Here is a 24,869-nt window from a genome sequence, read left to right on the forward strand (position 1 = left end):
GAGACCAGATTTGAACTCAGGTCCTCCTGAATTCAGGGCTGGTGCTCTACCCACTGACCCACCTAGCTGCCCCACATAGTAATCACTTAATAAATGCTTTGGTCATTCATTCATCAAAGTTGAGCCTAATCATGATATTAATTCTATTACAAGCATAAAAAAGAAATCTATAGCTATATGCCCTATAGCTTCACACTCGTGCTTCTAAATTATAGATTGCCTAGGCCAATACTCTTCTCTAATTCTTCATAATCATCCATGATGGCTCTCTCCCATCAGTGTTCTTATTCCATTTAATCCTACCCTTTCATTGGGTTCTCAGGAACTCTATTCAGTTGTTAATGAACTGTTTTTCCTTTGAGATATATGCCTTCTAGAAATTACTTTTTATGTTCTTTGTCTTTGTTTATCTAATACATATGTGTGTGTTTATATGTGTATATCTGTATGTATGTGTATGTGTATGTATGGTGTGTGTATGTGTGTGTGTGTTTCATTTCCTCCCAATAGAATATAAGTTTATTAAGGGTGAGGACTTAAGATACATACTTTGAAGAAAATAAGTCTTGAAAAACTCATATTTCTAGAAATTCCTATAATTTTTTCTCCTTTTAAATCTAATAATGAGCCTTTGAATTGTTGAAAGCAAAAAGTACCTCATCTCAAAATGGCCTTCATGAATTTCACTTCAGATATTGCAGGCATTTATTTTGTGCTTGCATCTCCAGCATTGACCATAATGCCTGGCACATAGAGAGCATTTAATAAATATTTATTAAACTAAAATTGACTGGAGTTCAATATAGTCACTAACAAGTGCATTTAGCAGAAAAGACATGAAATGCCTGCCTCACTAATCTCACCTCAATTAACTCTGCTAAGAATTGCTGCTACTGAGGATAGCTTCACTGGTCCTTGGTAAAACCATAAGTACTCACTGAAATAAGATGCTTATGAAGACAAATGATCAAGTTAATCTCCTTCCTGCTTGGGAAGCTCTCCACATCACTAAGTAAGGAGCTACTCTAGGAATACACAGGAAAAATGCAATTCAAGATAGAAACCATCTTACTCTTTCTTCTTTTCGGCTGTGAAGGTATGGTAGGTCTTCTTTTATTTGGACACTCTTTTAGTTGTGAGTGGTTATTTCTTCTGTCATGTACACTTTCCTTAATAACTCATCATTTTTCAAGGCCTTGGTGATGTACCTTTTTGATGTCTGTGTAGCTTATTCTAAAATCATGGGGATTTAGGAAAAGTGAAGAAAAGGAAGATTCTCATAGTTGCATTAAATATTCACAAATAGCACTAAATAATAAGACTTGAACTTTTATTTTTTCGGTCTTATTATAGGTTTATTCAAAGTACTGTTGCCTTTGTACTCTAAAAATAAAAGCAAACAATAGTAGTAGCTTATGCTATATATGGACATCAGATTTACAAACTACTTTCCACACATTTTCTCATTTTTCACAGATTCAGAGATTTCCCAGTGAAGAACCAAAGAACAAGATATTTGTGTATATGCATATCTGTATGATATTATCAGGGGATATGCACTTAATGGAGGAAAGTGCTTAATACATACTTGTTCTCTTCCCCTCTGTCCACTACACATTGATATCCCATAGCAGTATAAAAATCTAATCTTGAGCTTGGTGCTTGGGCACACAATAAGTGCAAAAAATGTTGGTTTTCTTTTCTTTTTTTTTTTAAAGGCTGGGGTTAAATGACCTGCCCAGGGTCACACAGCTAGGAAGTGTTAAGTGTCTGAGACCAGATCAGAAATCGGGTCCTCCTGAATTCAGGGCTGGTGCTCCATCCACTGCGCCACCTGCTACCCCTGGTTTTATTAAAATAAGAAAAGTTCAGATTGAGATTTCCTTGTAAACACATAAAAAGGGTTAACCCACACAATACTCCTAAAAGGAAATCCAATTAATTGATTTAATTGATTACAGTAGGTATTATCAGCCTGTTATGGGCTCGGCCTTAACTAGATTCAGTGGTGAATCCAAAATAAGACTAAGATAAGAGTATTGCCCTTGGGAGTTTATAGTCCAAATTAGAGACAATCCACACACATTTTATTTTAAAGTAGAACATACATTTCTAATGGTGAACCACCAATGGATGGCTGAAAATGCATCTTCAAAGTTGTAAGTAATGTGGTCTGAGCTCTCTATTAGTCTTTTACTCATTTTCTTTTTGTCCAATGATGAAGTATGGTGAGTAGCCATTCATTCTTTACTCAGTAACATGGACAAAACGGTTCATTTGTGTTTGGATCAGGTAAGTGTTAACTGTTAGTATTATTTAATGAAATTTCTTGAGATAGGAAAGTGACTTGCCCAAGATCCCAATGGCAATCAGGAAAAGGACTCTGAGACAGATCCTTTAACTCCCAAACTAGTCTTCAAGAAGGAAGGAAGGAGGGAAAGAGGAAATAAGTCATCTATTAAAAATCTATGAAGTGTCAGACATTGTGCTGAACACATTACAAATATTATCTCATTTAGAACTCACAATAGCCCTGAGAAATAGGTGTTATTATTATCCTTATTTTACAGTTGAGGAAACTGAGGCAAACTGAAATTAAATGATTTGCTCAGGGTCACACAGATAGTAAATGTCTGAAGCTGGATTTGAACTCGTCTTCTTGAGCATTGAGCTCCATCCATTGTTCTATCTAGCTGTCTCACAGACATGTATTTTGAGATATGTGGCTGTAATGAGTTTTCTTAATATGTCACATTTCTCTCAGTATTTTCCCTGAATTACACCTTTTGGGTAAGTCAGTCACCTAGCTTTTGTTTGGTTTGTTAAACCACCTACCATATGTTAGGCCTGTGAAGAATTAGGAAGTATCATACATATCCTTAAAAAGACATATAATATGGGGAGAATAATGGGCAGCATTAGTCCTGGAAGAAAGCGCTATAAAGTAGTCAGATTCTACTCTTCTATGAACCTAGTGAAATTCCTGCAGTCTCCAGCTTTAAAATGCATGATCCTTTGAGGGGATGTTTTTCTTGTAATGACAAGCTTTCCCCACTGTTTTTACGGGGGGGGGGGGGGGGGGGGGAAGTGCTCTGGAATTTTCTTTCCTGAGGAAGGCTTTTTCATTTTCTCCTTTTGCTCCCTCCTCCCCTATAATTATTCCTGTGATTAGATCACGTGATGTATGAAAAAAACCAACCAACCAAATAACACAGATACCCCAAGAGTTGGCTATTTTATATGACAGCACTGTCTGGGAAGCCCTTACTTTTTCCTTCTTTCTTCTCCCATAAATCCAAAGCCTAGAGCTTTCTAACTCTTGATTGTTTGCAGAAAAATAGGGGAGAAAGAAGACAAAACAACTCAAGGAGGCAGACTCATGAGATTTAAAGCTAACAGGAGTGCTAACTATGACTTAATCCAAAATTCTTCATTTAACAAACAAGGAAACACAGTCACCAGCCTTCAGAGCCATCTGGGTCCAGTGACAATCAGGATGACTGGAGGTAGCCTTGGTTACTGTGGGAGACCTTGGCTAAGGTCTTTGACAAGCCTCATTTGAGACAACACTCATTTAGTGATAAAAGGCTAGGCAAAAAATGGCTTCTTTTACCTAGTCAAAAAAAAAAAAAATTCAATATGGGAGGGGAAGAAAAATAGAGTTTCTGAACAAAATATAAGCACCTATTTACACTTAGTCTGAGTCAATCCATGACTAACTATGGCTTGGCCTAGGACTTATTGTTGGCCAATCAATGAGAGCCAGAGTGATTTGGATTGAGAAGAATTCTAGTTAGTAAACTCCAAGACATCTTGGGAGTTTCAGCAACCAAAATTTATATTCCTTTGGTTAGAGCACCCATAGGTAAGGGTATGAAAAATCAAGGAAGGGAGGAAGGAAGGACAGAAAGAAGGAAGGAAGAAAAGAAGGAAGGAAAGACAGAAGAAAGAAAAGAAGGAAGGAAGGGAAGAAGGAAAGAAAGGAGGGAGGGAGGGAAGAAGAAAGGAAGGACAGAAAGAAGGAAGGAAGAAAAGAAGGAAGGAAAGCAAGTAGATGGAAGGAAGGAAGGAAGGAAAGAAAAGAGGGAGGGAGGAGGGAGACAGAAAGGAAAGAAGAAAGGAAGAAAAAAGGAAGGAAGGAGAGAAGGAAGGGAAGAAGGAAGGAGGGGGAAGAAAGGAAAGAAGAAAGGGAGAAAGGAAGGAAAGAAGGAGAGAAGGAAGGAAGATATGGAAGAATGGAGGAAAGAAGGGAGGAAAAAGGAGAAAAGGAAGGAAGGAATGAAAGAAGGAAAGGAGGAAGAAGGAAGGAAAAGAGAAAGGGAGGGAGGGAGGAAGAAAGGAAAGAGAAAAAGAAGAAATGGAGGAAGGAAGAAAAGAAGAAAGTGAGGAATGGATAAAGGGAGGAAGGAAAGAAAGGAGGGAGGGAGGAAGAAAGGATAGAAGGAAGGGAGGGAGGAAAGAAGGAAGGAAGGCAGGAAGAAATTAAGGAAAGGGTAAGGAAGGAAGGAAGAAAGGAGAGAAGGAAGGGAGGAAAGGAGGGAGGGAGGAAGGGTAAGAGGGAGGAAGAAAGAAAGGAAGGAATGAAGGAGAGAAGGAAAGAAGGAAGGAAGTGAGGAAAGAAGAAAGAAAGGAAGAAAAAAGGGAAGAAAGAAAGGAGGGAGGGAGGAAGGAAGGAAAAAAGTAAGGAAAGAAGGAAGAAAAGAAGAAAGGGAGGAAAAGAGAAAGGAAGAAAGGGAGGGAGAAAGGAAGAAAAGAAGGAAGGGATGAAGGAAGGGAGGGAGAGAGGAAGGAAGGAAATAAGGAAAGAAAGAAAGGAAAGAAGAAAAGACAGAAGAGAGGAAGAAAGGATGGGAGAAAAGAAGGAAGAAAAGAAGGAAGGGGGAAGGAAGGAAAAAAGGAGAGAAGGAATGAAAGAAGGAAGGGGGATGAAGGAGAGAAGGGGGGAAGGAAAGAAAGAAGGAAGGGAGGGAGGGAGGAAGAGAGAAAGAAGGAAAGGAGGGAGGAAGGAAGAAAGAAAAGAAGAATGTGAGGAATGGACAAAGGGAGGAAGGAAGGAAAGGAGGGAGGGAGGAAATAAGGAAGGAAGGAAGACAGGAAGAAAGGAAAAAAAGAAGGAAGGAGGAAGGAAGTGAGCGAGGGAGGAAGCAAAGAAGGAAAGAAAAGGAAGGAAGGAAGAAAAGGAAGGGGGAAGGAAAGAAGGGAGAAAAGAAGGAAGGCAAGAAGGAAACAAGGAAAGAAGAAAGCAGAGAAAGAAAGAAAGAAGGAAGGGAGGGAGCAAGGAAGGGAGGAAAGAAGGAAGGGACAAAAGAAGGAAGCAAGGAAGGAGGGAAGGGAGAAAAGAAGGAAAGAAAGAATGAAGGAACGATGAAAAGGGAGAAAGGAAGAAAGGGAGGAGGAAGGAAGGAAGAAAAGAAAAGGGAGGGAGGGAGCAAGGAAGGGAGGAAGGAAGGGACAAAAGAAGGAAGAAAAGAAGGAAGGAAGGAGAGAAGGAAGGAGGGAGAAAAGGAAGGAAGGAAGCAAGCAAGGAGAAAGGAAGGAGCAAAAGAAGGGAAGAAGGGAGGGAGGAAGGAAGGAAGTGAGGGAGGAAGAAAAGAAGGAAGGAAGGGAGGGAGGGAGGAAGGGGGAAAGAAGGAAGAAAGGAGAGTAGGAATGAAAGAAGGAAGGGGGAGGAAGGAGAGAAGGGAGGGAAGAAGGGAGGAAGGAAAGAGAGAAAGAAGGAATGAAGGGAGGGAGGGAGGAAGGAAGAAAGGAAGGAAGGATGGAAGTGAGGCAGGAAAGAAGGGAGGAAGGAAAGCAAGAAGGAAGGAAAAAAGAGGAAGGAAGAAAGGAAAGGAGGAAGGAAGAAAAGAAGAATAGGAGGCAAGGAGAAAAGAAGGAAGATAGGCAGGAAGAAAAGAAGGAAGGGGAAAGGAAGGAAAAAAGGAGAGAAGGAATGAAAGAAGGAAAGAGGAGGAAGAAGAGAAGGGAGGGAGGAAGGAAGGGAGGAAGAAAAGAAAGAAGGAAAGAGAAAAAGAAGGAAGGGAGGGAGGAAGGATGGAAGGGAGGGAGGAAGGAGGAAGGGAAAAAGGAAAGAAGGAAGAGAGGAAGGGAGGAAAAAAGGAAAGAAGGAAGGAAGGAAGTGAGGGAGGAAGTAAAGAAGGAAGGGAGGAAGGAAAGAAGGGAGGGAGGAAAGAAGGGAGGGAGGGAGGAAGAAAAGAAGGAAAGAAAGAAGGAAGAAAGGAGAGTAGGAATGAAAGAAGGAAGGAAGAAAAGGAAGTGAGAAGGGAGGAAGAAAGGAAGGGAGGAAGCAAAGAAGGAAAGAAAGAAGGAGAGAGGGAAAGAAGGAAGGAAGGGAGGAAGGAGGGAAGGAAGAAGGAATGAAAGAGTGAAGGAAGGAAGAATGATGAAAAGAAGGGAGGAAGGAAGGGAGGGAGAAAGGAAGGAAGGGAGAAAGGAAGAAAGGGAGAGAGGAAGGAAAGAAGGGAGAATGGAAGAAAGGGAGGAAGGAAGGAAAGGAAGACAAGGAGGAAGGAAGGAAAGGAAGAAGAGAGGAAGGGAGGGAGGAAGGAAAAAAAGGAAGGAGGGAAGAAGGGAGAAAGGGAGGAAGAGAAGAAGGGAGGGGATAAAGAGAGGAAAAGTGAATTATTTTGACCAATTGACCAGTTCACTTGTGTCCACAGTGGAGTAGGTAGCAGATGGAAGAATCACAAATCTTGAAGTATTAGGACAGGTTTATGACAATTGATTTGATTATCAGACAGGTAGTTTGTAGGATACAACAGTGAAATAAGTGTTATTTCATTTTATATTAATAGTTTCCCTTTGTTTTCCAGCCAAAGTAATATATCATTTCTAGTTATGGGTTATGTGCGGGTTTTTTTGTTTGTTTTGTTTTGTTTTGTTTTTTAATGGAAGGGTTAATTAGTTTGGGGAAGAGGAAATATTTGAATATTTTGGCATTACCTGAGCAATATAAAAAGGCTATTATCCAATATTATACATATTATGTCTTGATTAATCATTGTACATATAACATTTTCATTTGAAGTTTTATAAAACATTACACAGGAAACAATACAAATTGAATAGTATTAATAGAAACCAGAGAAAAGCAAATCATTCTACATATAGCCCAAAATATATGAATCCCAAATGTTTATAAAAACTTACTTAAATTCTATTTAAATAATACATAGAATCCCATCATAATCAAAATTCATTTATTTCCTTTGAGATTCATGTCTCATTATACTTCTAAAATTCACATCTTAATCTTAACCATTGACCTGGAGCTGGAATCTTCAGAAGCTATCTCATGAACTGCCTTATTTCACAAATGAAGAAGCTCAAGTCTATAATGAGCAGAAAGGAAAAAAAAATGTTAATATCTTAAACTTTTTGATAATTCTTAGGTATAAAGGCTGTAGGAAGGAAACCTTGGTAACCAAGAAGAGGAGAGAAAAGTTATCTTTAAAATAAAAAACAAAACCAAAACACAATATAATGTGAATCCTAAACTAGCATTCTCAGAAATTACTAGCCCACCTGCTCCTTTATCAATTATAATTCCCAGACTGCCTTGTTAAATATAGAATGATGAGAATTTGGAGCTCATCCGGATTTTTATTATTAGTACTTCAGCCTTCGTGGTAAATTCAGGTTTCCTGGATTATCTTTAAGACAGTCAATATATATCTTTTATTTCCCCCTGCTCCCCTGAGACTTTAAAAATTATTTTCCCAAGAGCAAACTGCTCATTCCTTTATTATTCTGTGTGTATTTGCTCAAGTCTGTGAAGCTATTCGTGTAAAATAAAATACTAGCAAATCTTTGTAACCTGTGATGGCTATCTGCCTTGATTTCTTCGGGTAGATTGATGATTGAACTATAACCAAATTTATTATACTATATAATATTCTTTTACAATTAAATCTATTTCATATTACCACCTCTGTACCTTTTTTAACCACTGCAAATAAACACAAATCTATCTTTTTTAATATTATGGGATAACTTACAATAGGACATTTGGGGGAAGATGGGGATCTCAGCCAAATGAAATAAATTTGAATATTTGAGGTAGAGCTAAAATTAGGGCCAATGGGATGAATGAAAACTGGAGAGAAATCTCTGGTGAGTTCCTTTTGTCATTCAATAGTTTAAATTTGCCACTCATACCTATTCAATTTCATCTCTGTTTCTGCTTTGGTTTATCCATTTTCTGGCCACTCTTTTCACTGAATGCCTTTTATACATTATAAATATTTATCATGCCAGCTGTGAGATGAGTTTATGATTTGGCATTTGTTTCTATACACTCTTTGAAAAAAGAATAGACATGCTATAAAGAGTTGAGCTCATATTTCTTTGAATAAAACCCTCTTTGCAAGGGTTGGAAGACACATTTTGTTTTACGGAATGGAAAAATAATTAGCATGTTTGACATTAGAATCTGGCTTTTGCAATTACATTTAATTATAATAATTATTATAATATTATTATTATTATAAGTATGATAAGGCACTTAGCACAATCCTTGGCACACAGTAAGCACTGTTGCTGGCAGTGATAATGATTTCAAGCCCAGTCATTTATCAAAATTAGTTTTCTTCCCAGCTCTTTCCCTACCTCACCCATGAAAAAAACAAAATTTTTGAGTCCTTCTTGCACTGGAAGGCCACTAGTCAAATATTCAAGCACCTGGGGCATTAATTGAAAGGGAAATTGAGCCCTGGTTTATTCTGGATACTATTAAGCTTAATCTTAATTATGCAATATTGTGAATTGTGATAGCTATGTTTTATGTAATTAAGTCTTTTGCCTTCTGTTTATTTTCCAATTAAGAATATCATTTTATGTCTATTTTTTTTTTCATGGAAAATGGATGCAAAACTTGTATGTACATATACTTACCTTTCTTTAGGATGTTTTAAAATATAGAAACAAAGAATATCTGAAATGTTTGTTAAAAAGTTTTGTCATTTTGAAATGACCTTTAAAAAAACTTCATCCTTCTCTTCCTAGGGTTTTTTAAAGACAGGATGATATTTTTCAATGAAAGTTACAGGGGACAAGGAGTTGGGGTAAAAAAGGGCCAGATTAGGCATTCTTTTTGCATCAAAAGGTTGAAAATAGTGTGGTGTTTGTAAATTCAGGGCAACCAAACATCCTTCATAAAAGGTCCTTTTCCCTTCAAGCTCACTCCACACATTGCCAGAGGAGGGGGACCTCTCCTTTTGTGGCATCTTAACCATACAGGGATTGTTTCTGATTAGCAACTTTCAAATTTTTTTGGCCTCAGGACCTCTTTTCACTCTTAGAAATTGAGAACTCCAATACAAAGTTTTTGTTTATGTGAATCATATCCATTGATATTCACCAGGTTAGCAATTAAAACATCCTATTAGAAAACTATTTTTAACCTTGTGAACTCTCTGAAAATGTCTGGGGGGGTCCTCAGGGGTCCTTGTACCACATTTAGAGAACTGAAGATTTAAGATAGTGACAGCTGGGGCTCAGCTGATTACTCTTAGCTAATTTTATGTCAAAGTTGAACAAATGGGCGGCTCAGGGTTTGATAATAGACTCAAGAGATTTTCAGATCTAGGTTACCTGTGTGAACCTTTTAATCCTTCATCTGTTCAAAAGTTAAGTCTCTTGCTAGTCCAGCTTCACTGCCACAGGTCACTGCATGATCATATAGATCTATTCTTAGCTGCCTTCTAAAGGTATTTGTATTTGGAGCAACACTTGCTATTTATTTCACCCATGGATTTCGTATTCCCCTGGGCTATGAGAAATTTAACATTAACAAGAAAAGCTTATTATCAATATACACATTATAGCACACAGAGCATTTTCCTCCCAACAACACTAAGTAGTGCAAACAAATGAATCATTCCCATCTCTGAGAATTGAAAGGGACCTCAGAGATCATTTAAATTCAAATTCCACTTACAAATGGAGAGAAAGGAGGTTTATTAGGATTCCTCCCAGAAGCCTTCCATGAACCTTTCTCCACAAAACACACTTAGCAAAATTTGTGAGAAAGAAGCTGTCTTTGGGAGATCATAGCCAGTTAAATTAGGTTATCTGTTTTACTTGTTTTTTTTTAACAGTTTTATTTAGTTTTTTTCCCCCTGAACACAAAATATGACATGCCTTCTTCCTTGTCCTCTTTTGCATATATGCATATATATTTGTGCCTAATTTAGATGTCAGTGTTCTTTCATAGACAGTAGATCTCTCATAAATATTACCAGTGGGTTGGTATATATGTATATATGTGTAGTCTGTTTCTGTGTTTGTGTGAGTGTATATACATAATAGGCACTTAATATATATTAGTTGAATTAGATAACTCTCACCAGATACTACTAAGATCCTGATCCTGTTCTAGGCTTTTTATAGTTAATTCCCATTGAGGAATGTCTCTATCCCAATGTATATGTCTTACCAGTTTGCAACTTAGAGCCTTAGAGAGTTTCTTGAGGAACTGAGAAGTTAAGTACCTTGTCTAGGGTTGCTAGGAAGAACACTTCAGAAGAAAGTCTTGTTAACTCCAAGGCTAGATTTTTTATCCACCCCTCAAACTACCTCTTACATCTTTATTATCTTCAAACAGCAACACTTGCCTCTCACAATCCTAAGTCACAAATAGGTTTTATGTTTCCACATCTCTGAATTTACTTTTATTTGTTTTTAATCTCTGCTCCTTCTGTCTAAAGAGAATGGCAGTTTATCAATTCTCTGATTTCATGTCCACTGAAAAGACATCTCTGTGTTTCCCTATAATTTTTAATACTTATATAGTTTACCTTGGCTATTGTTTCCTGTATAATTTGACTGTCACATGAGATAAATTCTGGAAGGAGCAATGCACTGGAGTGAAGGCCTGGGTAAAAGGATGGGAAAGCAATATTTTTAAATTGATCAAATTCTTACTCACTGACATCCTTTCTCTCTTGTGTCTCTGTCTGTCTCTCTGTCTCTTTCATTGCTTTCAGTCTATTTTTCTCTGTGTGTCTCTCCTTTTCTCTATGTGTCTCTCTATCTCTTTGTCTTTCTCTTTCATTTATCTATATGTTACAAGAAATAAAAATGCCAGCAGTTAGGAATTTAACTCATCTATGTCAAATTTAAATGTGGGATGAACCATGAAGATATTTTGTTTTAGATACTAAATGGGTTTCTGAAAGGTGTTCACAAAACTGAGTTTGGTTCTTTAGTTACTTTTCAGTAAAAAATTCACTTGCAAAAACAGAAAGTGGGAAGTGAGTAGCTAAAAGTATCAGGCATGCTAATTTTGTACAACATTTCCCCCATTAAACTATATTTCCCCCATCTCCACTACTTTAAAAAAATCACCAATTTTAAGCTTATGTTTAAAATATGCATTTTGAGCTTGTCATTTAAATTGCTTTCCCTGTTGGTTATTTAAATTTTGATTGCAGTTTGATATTCTGCACAAGAAATCAAGATGCCTCTCTCTAAAAGATCTTATTCTTTCCCCCCCTCTTATTAGCAATAGAAGTCATTCTGAATTAAATGTTTACTTTTTCATTTCTTCTAGAAGGAAATTTTATTTTTTTCTTTTGGTATGCTTAATGGATGATTTTAAGTAATAATTTACTATATCTCTTTTTTCTATTTTTCTCTGTTATTCTCAATATTTCTCTTGCTCAGTCACGCTGGCATTATCATCCACTGAGGTAGGTATGTTTATTAGCATTAACATTTAGTTAAATATTGTATTTTCATAGATTTTCTTAGCAATATAGTTCATAGGATATTTTCTTCATGTTTTAGTCCTTTGGCTTATCCTAGTAATATGTTTACATATGATATAAAAAAGCTATGAGGTTCAGTGGATAGGATGTTCAATTTGGAGTTTATTGTAATTTGAGTTCAAATCTTGCCTATATTTATTAGATGTATGACCCTGAGGAAATAACTTAATCTCTATTTCAATTTCTACATTTATTAGCCCTTAATATTCCTCAGTATTATTAAGTCCCATTATAAAATGGGGCTAATAATAGTACCTCCCTTTTCTGGTTGTAGTGAGGATCAAATGAGTTTAGTTATGTAGTGCTACATAAATACTTGTTAGCACTATTGTTTTAAAAAAATTAAAAAAGATTTTAATTTCAGTGGTTTAGCACAAAACAAACCAAATTTATACACACTAATGTTAAAAGGAAATCAGGCCTGTAATCCAACCGCTTAATTTTATATAGGATAAAGTGGTTTGGGCTTCCCCACAGTGGGTAAGTGTAGAGCTAAATTTGAACTCAGGCCTTTTGATTGAGAGTTCTTGCCACTTTGTTCTTCCATAAGTAGCACCTTGTAAAATCTCAAATTCTGTTACCTTTTCTAACAGTTACACTGTTACATAGAAAGAAATCTACAAAATAAACCAATGGTAGCTATAGGAAGAAATAACCTAAACTTTAGTTTATAATCTTTTAAAGTTCACTTTAAAGTGTACAAAGATAGCTGTTAAAGAGCTAAATATCACCAATAGTATGTCTGACATATTAACTAGTAAAAGTTAAACATCTCTACAGGTATTCAATTCAGTTAATCTTTTTTTCAAAATCACACATAGACAAGATATCACATCATAACTGTGAACCAGAGAGCAATTCAAAGGCCTTTAAAATTTTGAGATCCTAGATTTATTTGGATGTCATTTAGTCTAAATCACTCATTTGTCATTTAAGGAAACTGAGATCCAGAGAGTTTAAATAATTTGCTCAAGTCACAGAAGTCACTAGTGACAGAGTAAAGATTTGACAGATATATTGTTTTTTCTACTGTCCTGTATTACCTAACATAGAGAGGGGAAAATAGTGAATCTGGGCTTTTCCAGTGCTTATAATTGTAGTTAAATACAAAGCTTGATCATCCTAAGATATACCAAACTCTTTGGCAGGGCTGTTATAAATGGAGTAAGAATCTGTGATTCTTATTACTCTGCTGGTTCTCTCTGTTGTGATAGGATGATGGAGAGGAGCTTTGGTATAATAAAGCCTGTAAATGTGATTGTCAAGGCAGTTCCAATTCAGTATGGTCAACTGGAGCAACCAGCTTAGGCTGTATGCCAGGTAAGGATTTATTTCTGTTGTTAAGCATCTGGCAGATCCTTTGAGACTAATTATTGAAATCTATAACCATTTTCACTCATTCTTTAACCCAATAGAAGTGCATTATCCTGAACAGTTGCTAGGCCGAAATCAAGACTTTCTTCAAATTATATCTAAATTTAATATCTCATTATGCATATATCTTTAATGACTCTTTTGATAGAATTGTTAAAATGAATTAACAAAGCAATACAGCCAGTAGCATTATGTAGGTTTGCATGGTAAAGGCCATACTTAATGTCCTATAAAATTTAAGAGAATGAAATTGAACTATTCCCCTCTCAAGAGGATTGTGGATTGATTGTGGGATGTCTGAAAAGTGCTTCTGATTTACAAGTTTTAAAAAACTGAATGTAGTACCAGACATTTTCAAAAGGCCCCAGATCTTACCATTAGGAATTAATTCCTTTAGTTTATGCATTGCCCTTTATCCAACATTTTCTTTTAAAACTTAGAGAAAGAGTAATACAGAAGAATAGTAATACTTTCCACTTCCTTAACATAAATTCATTTATCAACTCATTTTTCTGTAGGACTAGCGAGGTCCAGGGCAACATGACTGAGTATCTAAAGCATGTGGATTAAATAAGAGCAGTAGAGGACTGAACTCAGAATCATCTTCAAATCTCTCTTCAGAAACTTATGAGCCATGTGATCCTGGGAAAATCACTTAACCAGGTCTTGATTTCCTCATCTGTAAAACAAAAGGGAGAAGGTATTTGAAACTTCATGGTTTCTCAGGCTATTTCCAGTTCAAATCCTTGCTTGCTTTCTCTGGGTCTTAGTGTTTACATCTGTAAAATGAAAACTCTGGATCAGATGATGTTATTCAGTCATATCTGATTCTTTGTGACCTCATTTGGGTTTTTTTTTTTTTTTGGCAAAGATACTGGACTGGTTTCCTTTTGCAGCTCATTTAACAGCTGAGGAAACTGAGGGTTTAATATAGGGTTAAAATAGGGGTAAGTGACTTGCCCAGGGTCACACAGCTAGTAAATGGCTAAAGCCAGATTTGATATCAGGAAGATGATTCTTCTGTTTCTAGGCCTATCACTTTATTGACTATACCACCTCTAGCTCAAAAAACTCCCTATGATTTGGCAGAACATAGGTAGGAAGAGGGTGTTGAGAAATAGAGACACAAACAGAAAAAGAAAAGATAGCCTGGATGGGATTTCCTTAAGGTGATGCTAACTGCACAAGTAATTTTCCTACTGAAAAGACTATGGACATCTGCTTGCTAATGCACTGAGTCAATACCCACTGGAAGCAGGTGACCTGCTAATTGCATTATGGCTACCTAATCTTCAGTTTATTGTTACTCACAGTACTCAAATGCAGGCCTTTTCCAAAGCTGAGATAAGCCTACCCCAAACTGCTGCCAATGTGAAGAGCTGTTTCAATCAAATCTTTTGGCCAGTGGAGTGTGTGTGTGTGTGTGTGTGTGTGTGTGTGTGTATGTGTGTATGTATGTATGTGTTAGTTACCAGCAAATAATTGCTCCCAAATGCTTCAATCCTTGTTTGAACTTTGGATTCCTTCTGGGATGGGTATGTGTTTATGTGACCATCTTTGCACATTTCTCTTGTTATGGCCTTGGAGAACAGATGCTGTATTACAAATGAATGGGACAAAATAAGAATGTTAAATAAGGCATTTTTTATGCAGAATAAATTAATAAAGAATTATGAGGATGTAATTGTACTTATAACAATAAAAACAGCTCTTAGTCAACAAACAGCCTCCCCTTCCCTTCCCAAAAATCCAATCACCGAATGACCTTGATCTCACAGAGTTCACTGTCTCATAGGGGACACATCACATAAACAACTGTGTATAATCTATATATAGGCTAACTTGGAAGATAATCCACAGAGAAAAGGTACTAGCATTAAGGGAGATTGGGAAAAGCTTCTTTTAGATGGTGGGATTTTAGGTGGGAATTAAAGGAAGCCAAGAAATCTAGGAGGTAGACATGAGGAGGGAGTGCATTCCAGCAATAGGTGACAAACCAGTGAAAAAGTCTGGAGTTGAGAAATGGAGAGTCTTATTAGAGGAATAGCAAGGTCCCAGTACATGGGAGTGTAAAATGTTAAGAATCGAAAGGTGAGTTAGGAAAGGTTGTTAACTTTTGGTTATATATACAATAATAAAGCTTTGATTAACAAACAAGGGATTTTATATTTGATCCTGGATGTTATAGGCAATACTTTGAATTTATTAAATGGGGAAGAGGAGGGGGAAAAAATCTCTCAAACTACCCTCCTCACAATAATTTAAGATTTTGTTTTTTTTTTGAAAAAATTCAGGAGCAAAAACATCAAAACAAGATTGACTTCTTCCCATAAAAATGTTTATATTACACATTTTAGGAGTGTTTTAAAATTTTCTTTAGCAGGAAACTTGGATACCAAAGAGTCTGCATTTTTGATGAAAATCTTTGGTTATTTTATCATCAATCTTTAAGCACTTCATTGATGCTTTCATTTTTCCATTTTGTGCAGATTTTGTTTTCATTCTACATATAGTGGAGAGGAGATGAAGATGAGTCAGAATGACTTCCCTCCTCCCAACAGACATATGTATTTACCCCACACCAATTTCAGAAATAGCAGTTTATGGTATTTAACTTCAACCAATTAGTGCTAAGCCTCTCATTTGCCCTTTACCTTGGACTCATCTTGTTGCTTCTGCATATCCTAAGAAGGTCCCCTCTGACCTCCCATAATGAGGTGATGAGGTAATCAGTGTCTGGACAACTACATCTCTTTTTTTCCATAATAAATTTATAAGCATCTCCTCTCTTTCTGCTTACCAGTACTAGACAAGTCCATATAAGCCTTCATGGCTGCTGACTAGGGAAGTTCCTGTTTCTCTCCTGATTACTTGACTCAGTTCACTCATTAGATGTATTAATTGAAGAGAAAAAATAGGAAGGATAGTGGGAAAAAGAAGAAATATAAAAATAGAGGGAAAATTGAACATCAGAGATAGAGGAAATAATTTATTTTTCCTAATGTCCCTCACCTGTATAGCTTTTTTTTTTTTTTTCTGTCCTTTCTTTAATCCCTCAATTTGCTTGATTAATGCTCTTGAGGAATGATTAGATATATATACTGCCTTTAAGTTGTTAGAACAACAACACAGAGATGTATTAAGATGAATGGAACTCCCTCACCAATGACATCCTAGGAGGTCCAATGAAGATTTAAGCTAAAAGAATGATGTTCTAATTATGGAATCCCAGATGTTTATATGTTTGAGGTATGTTTTGGGGGTTTCTAATGTCACTTAAAATATATAATCATGGTTAATTGTTTACTCCAACACCAACCTTAAGTGATTCCCACTAGGCATGATCGCTTACCCAAACCAGATCATGAGCTTATGTTGCACTGAACAAAGCCATTGTCTGGGAACACCACACTGAAAAATTATTCCTTCCCAAGATTTTACTTTAAAAGGGAGTGGGACAATAAATAATTCTGGAGTCATTCTTTATTTAATTCCATTTTCTGCAGAATTATGACTAGAATCAGGCATACTTGCCTGGTTGCTGAAAATGACCTTCTCTAGTCTCCATGCCTTCACCTTGGCTTTCCCCCATATTTGTCAACTCTGGCTTCTTTCAAGTTCCAATTCATATCCTACTTTCTGCAGGAGTTGTTTTCCTATTCTCTTACTTTTTCCTTAATCTTAGTGTCTTCCTGATTTTATATTCTCTCCTTCTTTATTGAGTGCCTTGAGAGTAGAGACAATCTTTTTTTTTTTTTTGGGGGGGGGAATATTTCTTTGTATCCTTAAAGCTTAGCACAGTACCTGGCACATTGAAGGCACTTAATAAATCCAGTTAGTTGATTTATTCTCTCTTTCACCCTGTTACTACCTTCCTTTCTGATACTGTTGTTGTTCATGTCCGATTTTTTGTGACCCCAAATTTTCTTGGTAAAGATGCTGGTTAGTTTGCATTTCCTTCTGTAGCTCATTTCACAGATGAGGCAAAGAACATTGAGTGACTTGTCTAGAGTCATACAGCTAATAAGAGTCTGAGCTGCTTCTGAACTCATGAAGATGGATCTTCCTGACTCCAGGTCTGCAGCACTAGCTGCTCCATTTTCTGTGTTAACTCCATCATTAAAATGTAGGCCTCTTGAGGGCAGTGACTCAGTATTTTTCTCTGTATTGTCATTGTTCAGCACAGTGCTACTACATAGCAAGCTCTTAATAAATACTTGTTGACTGAAGATTTAATTGGAGAGAAATGCACTTATATAATTTTGTCACTTTTCCTTATTCCTTAAACCATTTTTCTTAATGCCCAAGGAAAGGTATAGCAAGCATATAAGTAATAGATGTACTCAGTCTCTTGGTCAAGGACCTTGTGTGGCCTCCTGATGCTTGATTTTCAAGCATCAAGCATGTCCCTGTTCCTTTCTTGAACATGCTGTTCCAAAATGGCTCTCTGCTAACAGAAATGTGTTCTCAAAAAGACTTGCTACATATAAGCAGGAAGTAGATTGGAACAAATAACTGTGCATCTTGCTTTCTAATTGCCATCATGTATGACCTGAATAGTAGTAGCTTTGCCAATGTATCATTTGGACTGATTGCTGACTGGGAAAATGAAAATACCTGGCATTTAAATGTCCTGTCATTTGCAAAACCAGGATAAAAGCAATAGTTAGCATTTATATGGTGCTTTACAGATATTTTTTTCATTTATCTTCACAATAACCCAGAGAAATAGAAACTATTAATCTATCCATTTTAAAGATGAGGAAACTCGGGCAGACTCATATGGCTAGTAAATGATTCATATTTGAAGTCAAGTATTCATGACTCAAGGTTCAGTATTCTATCCCTGAGCAAAGTGGCTACCTCTGGATTATAAAACCTGCACTCTCCACCTGACTAGGTTGATGTGGAAGAAGTGCTTTTTAAATAGTAAAGTACTATACAGATACTATATACAGTACTATATAGATAGGATGCTGTGTTGGATTATTAAATAATTTTTTAAAACCACAGGCTTAAGATGGAGGGAAACAATTTCCTAAATTCCTAATTGTAAAAAACCAAACACACACACACACACACAAAAACCCCAAAAAACCCCAATCCCACTCTCCTGCTTTTTTTTTTTTTTTTTTTTTTTTTTTTTTTTTAACAAAGGTGAGTTTAGCACTCTCTGTGGCAATCCTTTTACCATTTTAAATTCTAAATTTAAGACATAAAACAAGCATTTCCATGACCTAGTAGAATAGGAGAAAAATGATTGTACATGAAACTGCAAATCTATTATGTACAACTTGCTACCCCTTTTAAATATGTAATAAAGTTATCATGTAATTTGCTTTTTTTTTCTCTCCCCCTCCCCTAGAGATGGCTACCATTAGACACAAATGCTTATTGATAAGCCTTTTATCTTTTGAGTAATTCCATTCTCTCCCTGAAAAGACCCTGTTCTATCCATTATCAACCACAAAGACAAAAAAATGATCGGAAATGAGATTATGAGTTTGGAGATTCCTAACTTCTTGTGTTTGTTGATTAACATATAAGAATGTATTTATTTGACTTTTTCTCTTCACTCCAGAATGCCCATACCATAAACCTTTGGGCTTTGAATCAGGAGCTGTTACTCCAGACCAAATCACTTGCTCCAATCCAGAACAATACATAGGATGGTATTCTTCATGGACAGCAAACAAGGCACGTCTCAATAGCCAAGGCTATGGGTAAGCCAAGGAATATCTTGGGTGTCATCATCAAAAACTATCTTTTATCCTTCTGCCAAATTGGTGGAGCAAAAAAAAAAAAAAAAAAAAAAAGATTAGTATGTATTAATACTCAATATTGTGTATAATAATATATTTTTTATTATTTATATAAATATATTTATATATTTTATTATTTATATAAATAATATATATATTATATTTATTTATAATTTTTTATAAATTTTTTATTATATATAAATAATATATATATATTTATTATTTATATAAATAATATATATATATTGTATATAATAATAGGAGCAGCTAGATGGCTCAGTGATAGAACACCAGGCCTGAATTCAAATACAGCCATACTTATCTAAGGACCTGGATTTAAATTCTTTTTTGGTTATTCACTAAAAGAATTTTTGGGGCCTCAGTTTCCCCAAATTAAGAGGTTTGATTTTATTGATTTTTTAAAAGTCTCTTCTGAAAGCATGGCAAAATAATTATAGAGCTAGTCTTGACTAATAATAATAAGCCTCATTATTATCATTAACATTTATATAATGTTTTAAGTTTTGCAAAGTACTTTACAAATACCCCATTTTATCTTCCTAGTTCTATTATTTTCCCCATTTTACAAATGGAGAAACTGAGGTACACAGAGATGAAATAACTTGCTCAAAGTCACACAGAAGTTAATCTCTGAGGTGGGATTCTGCATTTATCTATTTTATTCAATGCATCATGTAGCTGCCCCACAAGGTTTTAAAATTGGCCCTTGACATATACCAGCCCTCTAACTATGGATGGCTCTTTCAGGACCTCAGACAGTTCTCTCATGCTATAAGTTACAAGAGTCTGCTGATTAGCTTGAGTGGAGAGAATCTCCATCCTGGGAATTACTTAAACCAATAAACTCACATCTAGGCAAAACAAACAAACAAAAAACCAGCTTTTCCAGTTTTGTTTACTCAAATTTTTATGGTGTTACAAGCTTTTTAAACAATTTCCAGAAAAATTTCATATGAGTAGAAAAATAAATAAATATCTACTGACTTTGATATTGATTTGATATGGCCTTGGAAAAAACATAGAGAAAAATTCCAAGAATAAGGTCTAAAAGACAGACTTAGGAAGAAAAACTGAAATAGAGTGATAAATGAAAAGTTATGTTCTAATCCACCCACAAAGAGATTGTTGTTTAGTTGTGTCTGAGTCTTTATGACTTTATTTGGGGTTTTCTTGACAAAGACACTTGGAGTGGTTTGCCATTTATTTCTCCAACTCATTTTACAAATGAAGAAACTGAGGCAAACAGGATTAAGAGATTTGGCCAGGGTCACACAGATAATAAATGTCTGAGATCAAATTTGAACTTGGCCTTCCTGACACAGACCTGGCACTCCATCCACTGCATCACCTAGCTGCCCCCATGAAGAGGCATCAAAAAAGATTTCTTGGCCTTGGAGATTATCTCTTGGACCTTGGGTCTGAGTCACAGCTCTGACATTTAGTAACTGTGTAACTCTGGGTAAGTCTCAACTCCTTTATAAATTGAAAATAATAATGTGCTATCTACCTGAAAAATCAAAGTAATTGTACTCATATAGCCCCTCACAAAATTGTGAGAAAAGTGCTTGGAAAATAAGTTTTATGTGTCTGTGACTTAGCATTAAATAGGTAAGAATATTATAAATACCGTAACTATGTCGGATGTAAGATCTTGGACAGCATCACCCTGGGTCTGAAGAATTTTCCTCATTCCACTTCTATGAGTAAGGAACATTCAAAAGAAATTTAAATTACAACTCTGAATACTTTTCTAATGATACATTAATTTAATTCTAGAACTATTTTTCTTAGGAAAATGTAGGTACAGGAAAGGATGGTATCGGACTTGTTTTCTCTCTCTTATAAAAATGCTAAGATGTCTGAGAATTCTCAGTGTCAATTCTGCATGCCAATTAAAAAAGGAGAATTTAATTCCTTTAAAGTTTTGTAAATCTCTGACTCAGTGTATGTTTTCTAGTAGGACTTTATTTATTTACTATATATATAATTGCACAAAATCACTTGCTTGCTGTATAACATTCTCACAGACTAGCTTCCAAGAGTAATATGGTTGTCACATTTTTCATAGGTGTGCATGGCTCTCCAAATACCAGGACATCAATCAGTGGCTACAGATAGATTTGAAAGAGATCAAGGTGATTTCAGGGATCCTTACACAGGGACGCTGCGATGCTGATGAGTGGATGACTAAATACAGTGTACAGTACCGGACTGATGAGGGTTCAAACTGGGTATTCTACAAGGATCAGACTGGCAACAATCGAGTGAGTGACAGACATTTGCTTGAAATTTTTGAAATTCTCTTAAGGAACAAAGTTCCTACTCTTATTGAGTAATCATGAATGGGTCACTTGAACAATTTTAAATTCATTCAATATATTCTTAATACTCAGCTTCAAGCTTGGGCAAAAATACATAATCATGAAAATATCAGGAGCGGATTGGGTATGCCCAGTCTATACTGATGCTACTCCTGAAGATTAATGGATATTATTAATTCAACAGCATGATTCAAGAGGAGAATAAAAGCTAACTCCAACAGTTTTTTTTAAGGGATCCTCCTGGAGTCAGGATAGATCTGAGTTCAATGCTAATCTAACATTAGACAGTAGTGTGATGCTGTACAAGTCACTTCTGTTTGATTCAATTTCCCCAACTGAAAAGTAGGAAGAATAATAGTACCTCTCAGGGTTATTGGGAGGATCAAATGAGAAAATAATTGTAAAGCTTTTAGCATAGTGCCTGGCACATAGTAAGCTTTGCTTTTTGTTGTTCAAACATGTCTGACTCTTCATGACCCCATCAGGATTTTTTGGTCAAAAATACTGGAGTGGTTTTCCATTTCCTTCTCCAGCTCATTTTACAAATAAGGAAATGAGGCAAACAGGATTAAATGACTTGCCCAGGCTCGCTCAGCTAGGAGTGTCTAAAATCAGATCTGAACTCAGGAAAATGAGTCTTCCCTATACCAGGTCCTGCACTCTATCTCCACTGTGCCACCTAGCTGCTTCAGTCAGCTATGCCAGTTATTAGTTATTACTAGTGATCAGAAATGGAATATCTTGATTTAAGTCATTTAAAAAAGCATGTTAAATGAAATTATTTCAAAATTTATTTGCAACTGTGAGTTATTTCCACAAATCATAAAAGTATCATTTCCTCTAATAGCCTGAAATATTAGTGTTGGAAGATTTTAAGCACTCAACAGAATGATTAGTATCTATTATGATGTTAAGTACTTGTTATTCTGCTATAGTTTCAGAATACTTTGTTGATTTTTGAATCTAGCAGAAATAACTAGAATATATTTCTATCTAGCTATTATTTCATATCCAAAGCCTACTTCATAGATTTTTAGGGCCAGAAAGAATATTGGAAGTCTTCTGGTTTTGCTCTGTCTCATTTCAAACAAAACAAATTAAGTTAACAGATGCTTACTATATGCCAGGCACTATGCTAACCAAAGTTAAATGGTGTGGCTTGACATAAAATAGCTAGTTAGCGGAGCTGACTAGCCTGTTAATAGAACAGTTATTGTTCAGTTCTCTTTCCAATGCCCCACCCACATGTGTTTGTTTTAACAAGGATATCATGATTTCTAAAGAAACTGCATGCAATATGATCCATTATTAGAGTAATATGATGTAATGAATTTGAACATCATATAACCAACATTCATTTTGCTCTAATTTCATTGCTTTGAAGCATATTTAAAATCTTTTAAGGTTCCTAAGGACATTGAGAGACTATCACATTTCTTTATGCAGAAAAATTGTACAAGAATCCAAAGGAGCCTACATCAATATCATTATTAACTTAATCCTAGTGACCAAGTAAGCTCAGAACCAAATAGGCATCTAAGTGGTATCCTGCATCTTGAAGTCCGTTAATCTGAGTTTGAATCTTGCCCAGACACTTACTAGTTGTGAAACCTTCTGCCTTGGTTTTCTCATCTGTAAATGAGGGTAATAACAATTAACTAACCTAAAGGTTTGATGAAGATCAATTAAGATGACATATATAAAACCCTTTGCAATAATAAATATTTATTAACTGTCTGACATAGAAAACCTCTGCAATGTTATTAATTCTATATTAGAGGCAGAAGACTGATTGTCACATGACACTCACAAAAAAGGCTGTAGGGGCCATTAGCTGATAAAGACCTCTGTATTCATGTATGTGATTTCTGGGTAAGATACAGAGGTTTTACAAGGTAGAAACAAACTGGAAAAGGAGCTTTCCTGTAACACTGGACAATACTCATGTATTTGAAAAAGAGGAAGACTGCTCTGAAATACTCTCAAATATCCATATTCTTATTCAAAATGAAAAGCTCTTATTTGTTCTTCCCATACTGTTACCTCCAATGAAATCCTCTTAGTTCAAATAATTAATTCCTTGAAGTGACTTCATTATTGGAATTCAAAAGGGGAACCAGTACTCCTATTTCATACAGTTATAATTATCCCTTCCACATCAAGGAGTTATGGTGCCCCTACAATCTGAAAAAAAAATCTATGAAAAAATATTTGGTCCTCTCTTCTTACCAGAAAAGAAATCTGAGTTTTTTCTTTTTCTTCTATGGGGTGTTTAGAGTGTTAAAAAAAAATATGTTGTTATACAATAATATACACATATTTTTGGCATTTCTGAATTTCTAAACTTTTTCTGTCGTCTGCTGGTCTTCTCATCTGCTATGGCTTCTACATAATTCCCCAAAATTCCCACTTAATTTCTTATGCTGATGTAGCAAAATCTTGAAACTATATTGGAGAAAGTCGAAGTGTGGAAGAAATAGCTGTATAGTTTTGAATAAATGCAAGCACTTCAAGGATTTTACTATTTTTTTTTATGCCCCTTTTAAAAGTTTTTCAAAAACTCCTGAAGACGCTATAATGCCATTTGCATTTAGGACTAGAAATATTGCTGATGGGCTTACTTTTGTTACCTTTTTGTATGCAGATTGGAAAGTGATTTCTATAAAGCAACTTGTTTATTGTATAAATAAAGCAGGGTAAACCCAAATCCCCAAAAGAAAATAAGCTTTCATCCAGAGAAAACTTTGCTCAGTTTCTAGGATTGGTACTTGGCATTAATGTAAGCCCTCAAACACACTAAAGATCCTCATACTTGCTTTGATAGCAGGCATTTAGAAATTCAGGCCAGATTCAGGCCCTATGTGAGCTAATCTCCTTTTGGTTTCTCTCCTCTTCTTTTAGGTGTTTTATGGGAACTCAGACAGAACATCCTCTGTCCAGAATCTCCTAAGGCCTCCCATTGTTTCCCGTTACATCCGTTTAATTCCCTTGGGCTGGCATGTGAGGATCGCTATCAGGATGGAGCTGTTGGAGTGCATGAGTAAATGTGTTTAGCATTGTAAAGGAGCAATGTAGCACAGGATTAGACAGATCTTTCTTTCAGAAGAAAACTGAATAGTACACCATTTGGTAGAAATGTTGAATTTTGCAAATGCTTTCAGATATCAGAACCCCTCATCTAAATTTCCATTGAATTTTTCACCTTGAAAAAAAACAAAGGCAACAACATTTTACAAGTGGTGTCTTCTGCAACCAAAGACCAACAAAAATATGAAGAAAAACCCTTTCTCCAAAGCCAGTTTCTTGAGGAAAGGATACAATTAACAACTTATCTGTTCAAATCTTTTCTTGGGTATCAGTAATCTGAGGATAGTGTAATACCAGTGAGATCACAAATTACTCTGAAGGTATAGGTTTTCTTTTAATAAGCTACCGAATTAAGAATCAGCACAAATGTTTAAAGGTTTAGGTTATGATAATAGCTTATCTGTAGTTATGCTCCCTACTTTTTCTTCACTCATGGTCTAAAACTATTTTAAAGTCTGAAAAATACATGCAGTGACATTTTTAAGTGAATTGTGATTATGATTAGATGGCATAAAGGGGTGTGTGTGTGTGTGTGT

General features: G+C 35.8%; 1 protein-coding gene across 1 annotated transcript; it reads left to right on the plus strand.

Moving 5' to 3' along the window:
* Positions 1-879: 879 nt before the first annotated feature.
* RS1 (retinoschisin 1) lies at positions 880-24,300 on the plus strand. The gene is made up of 6 exons (XM_074302019.1): positions 880-1,096; positions 11,665-11,690; positions 12,983-13,088; positions 18,724-18,865; positions 20,994-21,189; positions 24,148-24,300. Exons 1-6 carry the CDS (start codon positions 1,045-1,047, stop codon positions 24,298-24,300), a joined length of 675 nt encoding a protein of 224 aa, XP_074158120.1. The 5' UTR covers positions 880-1,044.
* The last annotated feature ends 569 nt before the right edge of the window (positions 24,301-24,869 follow it).

The sequence above is a fragment of the Sminthopsis crassicaudata genome, chromosome 3 (assembly GCF_048593235.1).
Source record: "Sminthopsis crassicaudata isolate SCR6 chromosome 3, ASM4859323v1, whole genome shotgun sequence".
Lineage (NCBI taxonomy): Eukaryota > Metazoa > Chordata > Mammalia > Dasyuromorphia > Dasyuridae > Sminthopsis > Sminthopsis crassicaudata.

What these genes read in the sequence shown, in the direction of transcription:
- RS1 (XM_074302019.1), top strand. Translation starts at nt 1,045, where the DNA reads ATGCAATTCAAGATAGAAACCATCTTACTCTTTCTTCTTTTCGGCTGT. An exon ending in TCTTCTTTTCGGCTGTGAAG is followed by an intron (nt 1,097 to 11,664) that starts GTATGGTAGGTC and finishes TCTCTTGCTCAG; the next exon opens with TCACGCTGGCATTATCATCC. An exon ending in ATCAGACTGGCAACAATCGA is followed by an intron (nt 21,190 to 24,147) that starts GTGAGTGACAGA and finishes CTCTTCTTTTAG; the next exon opens with GTGTTTTATGGGAACTCAGA.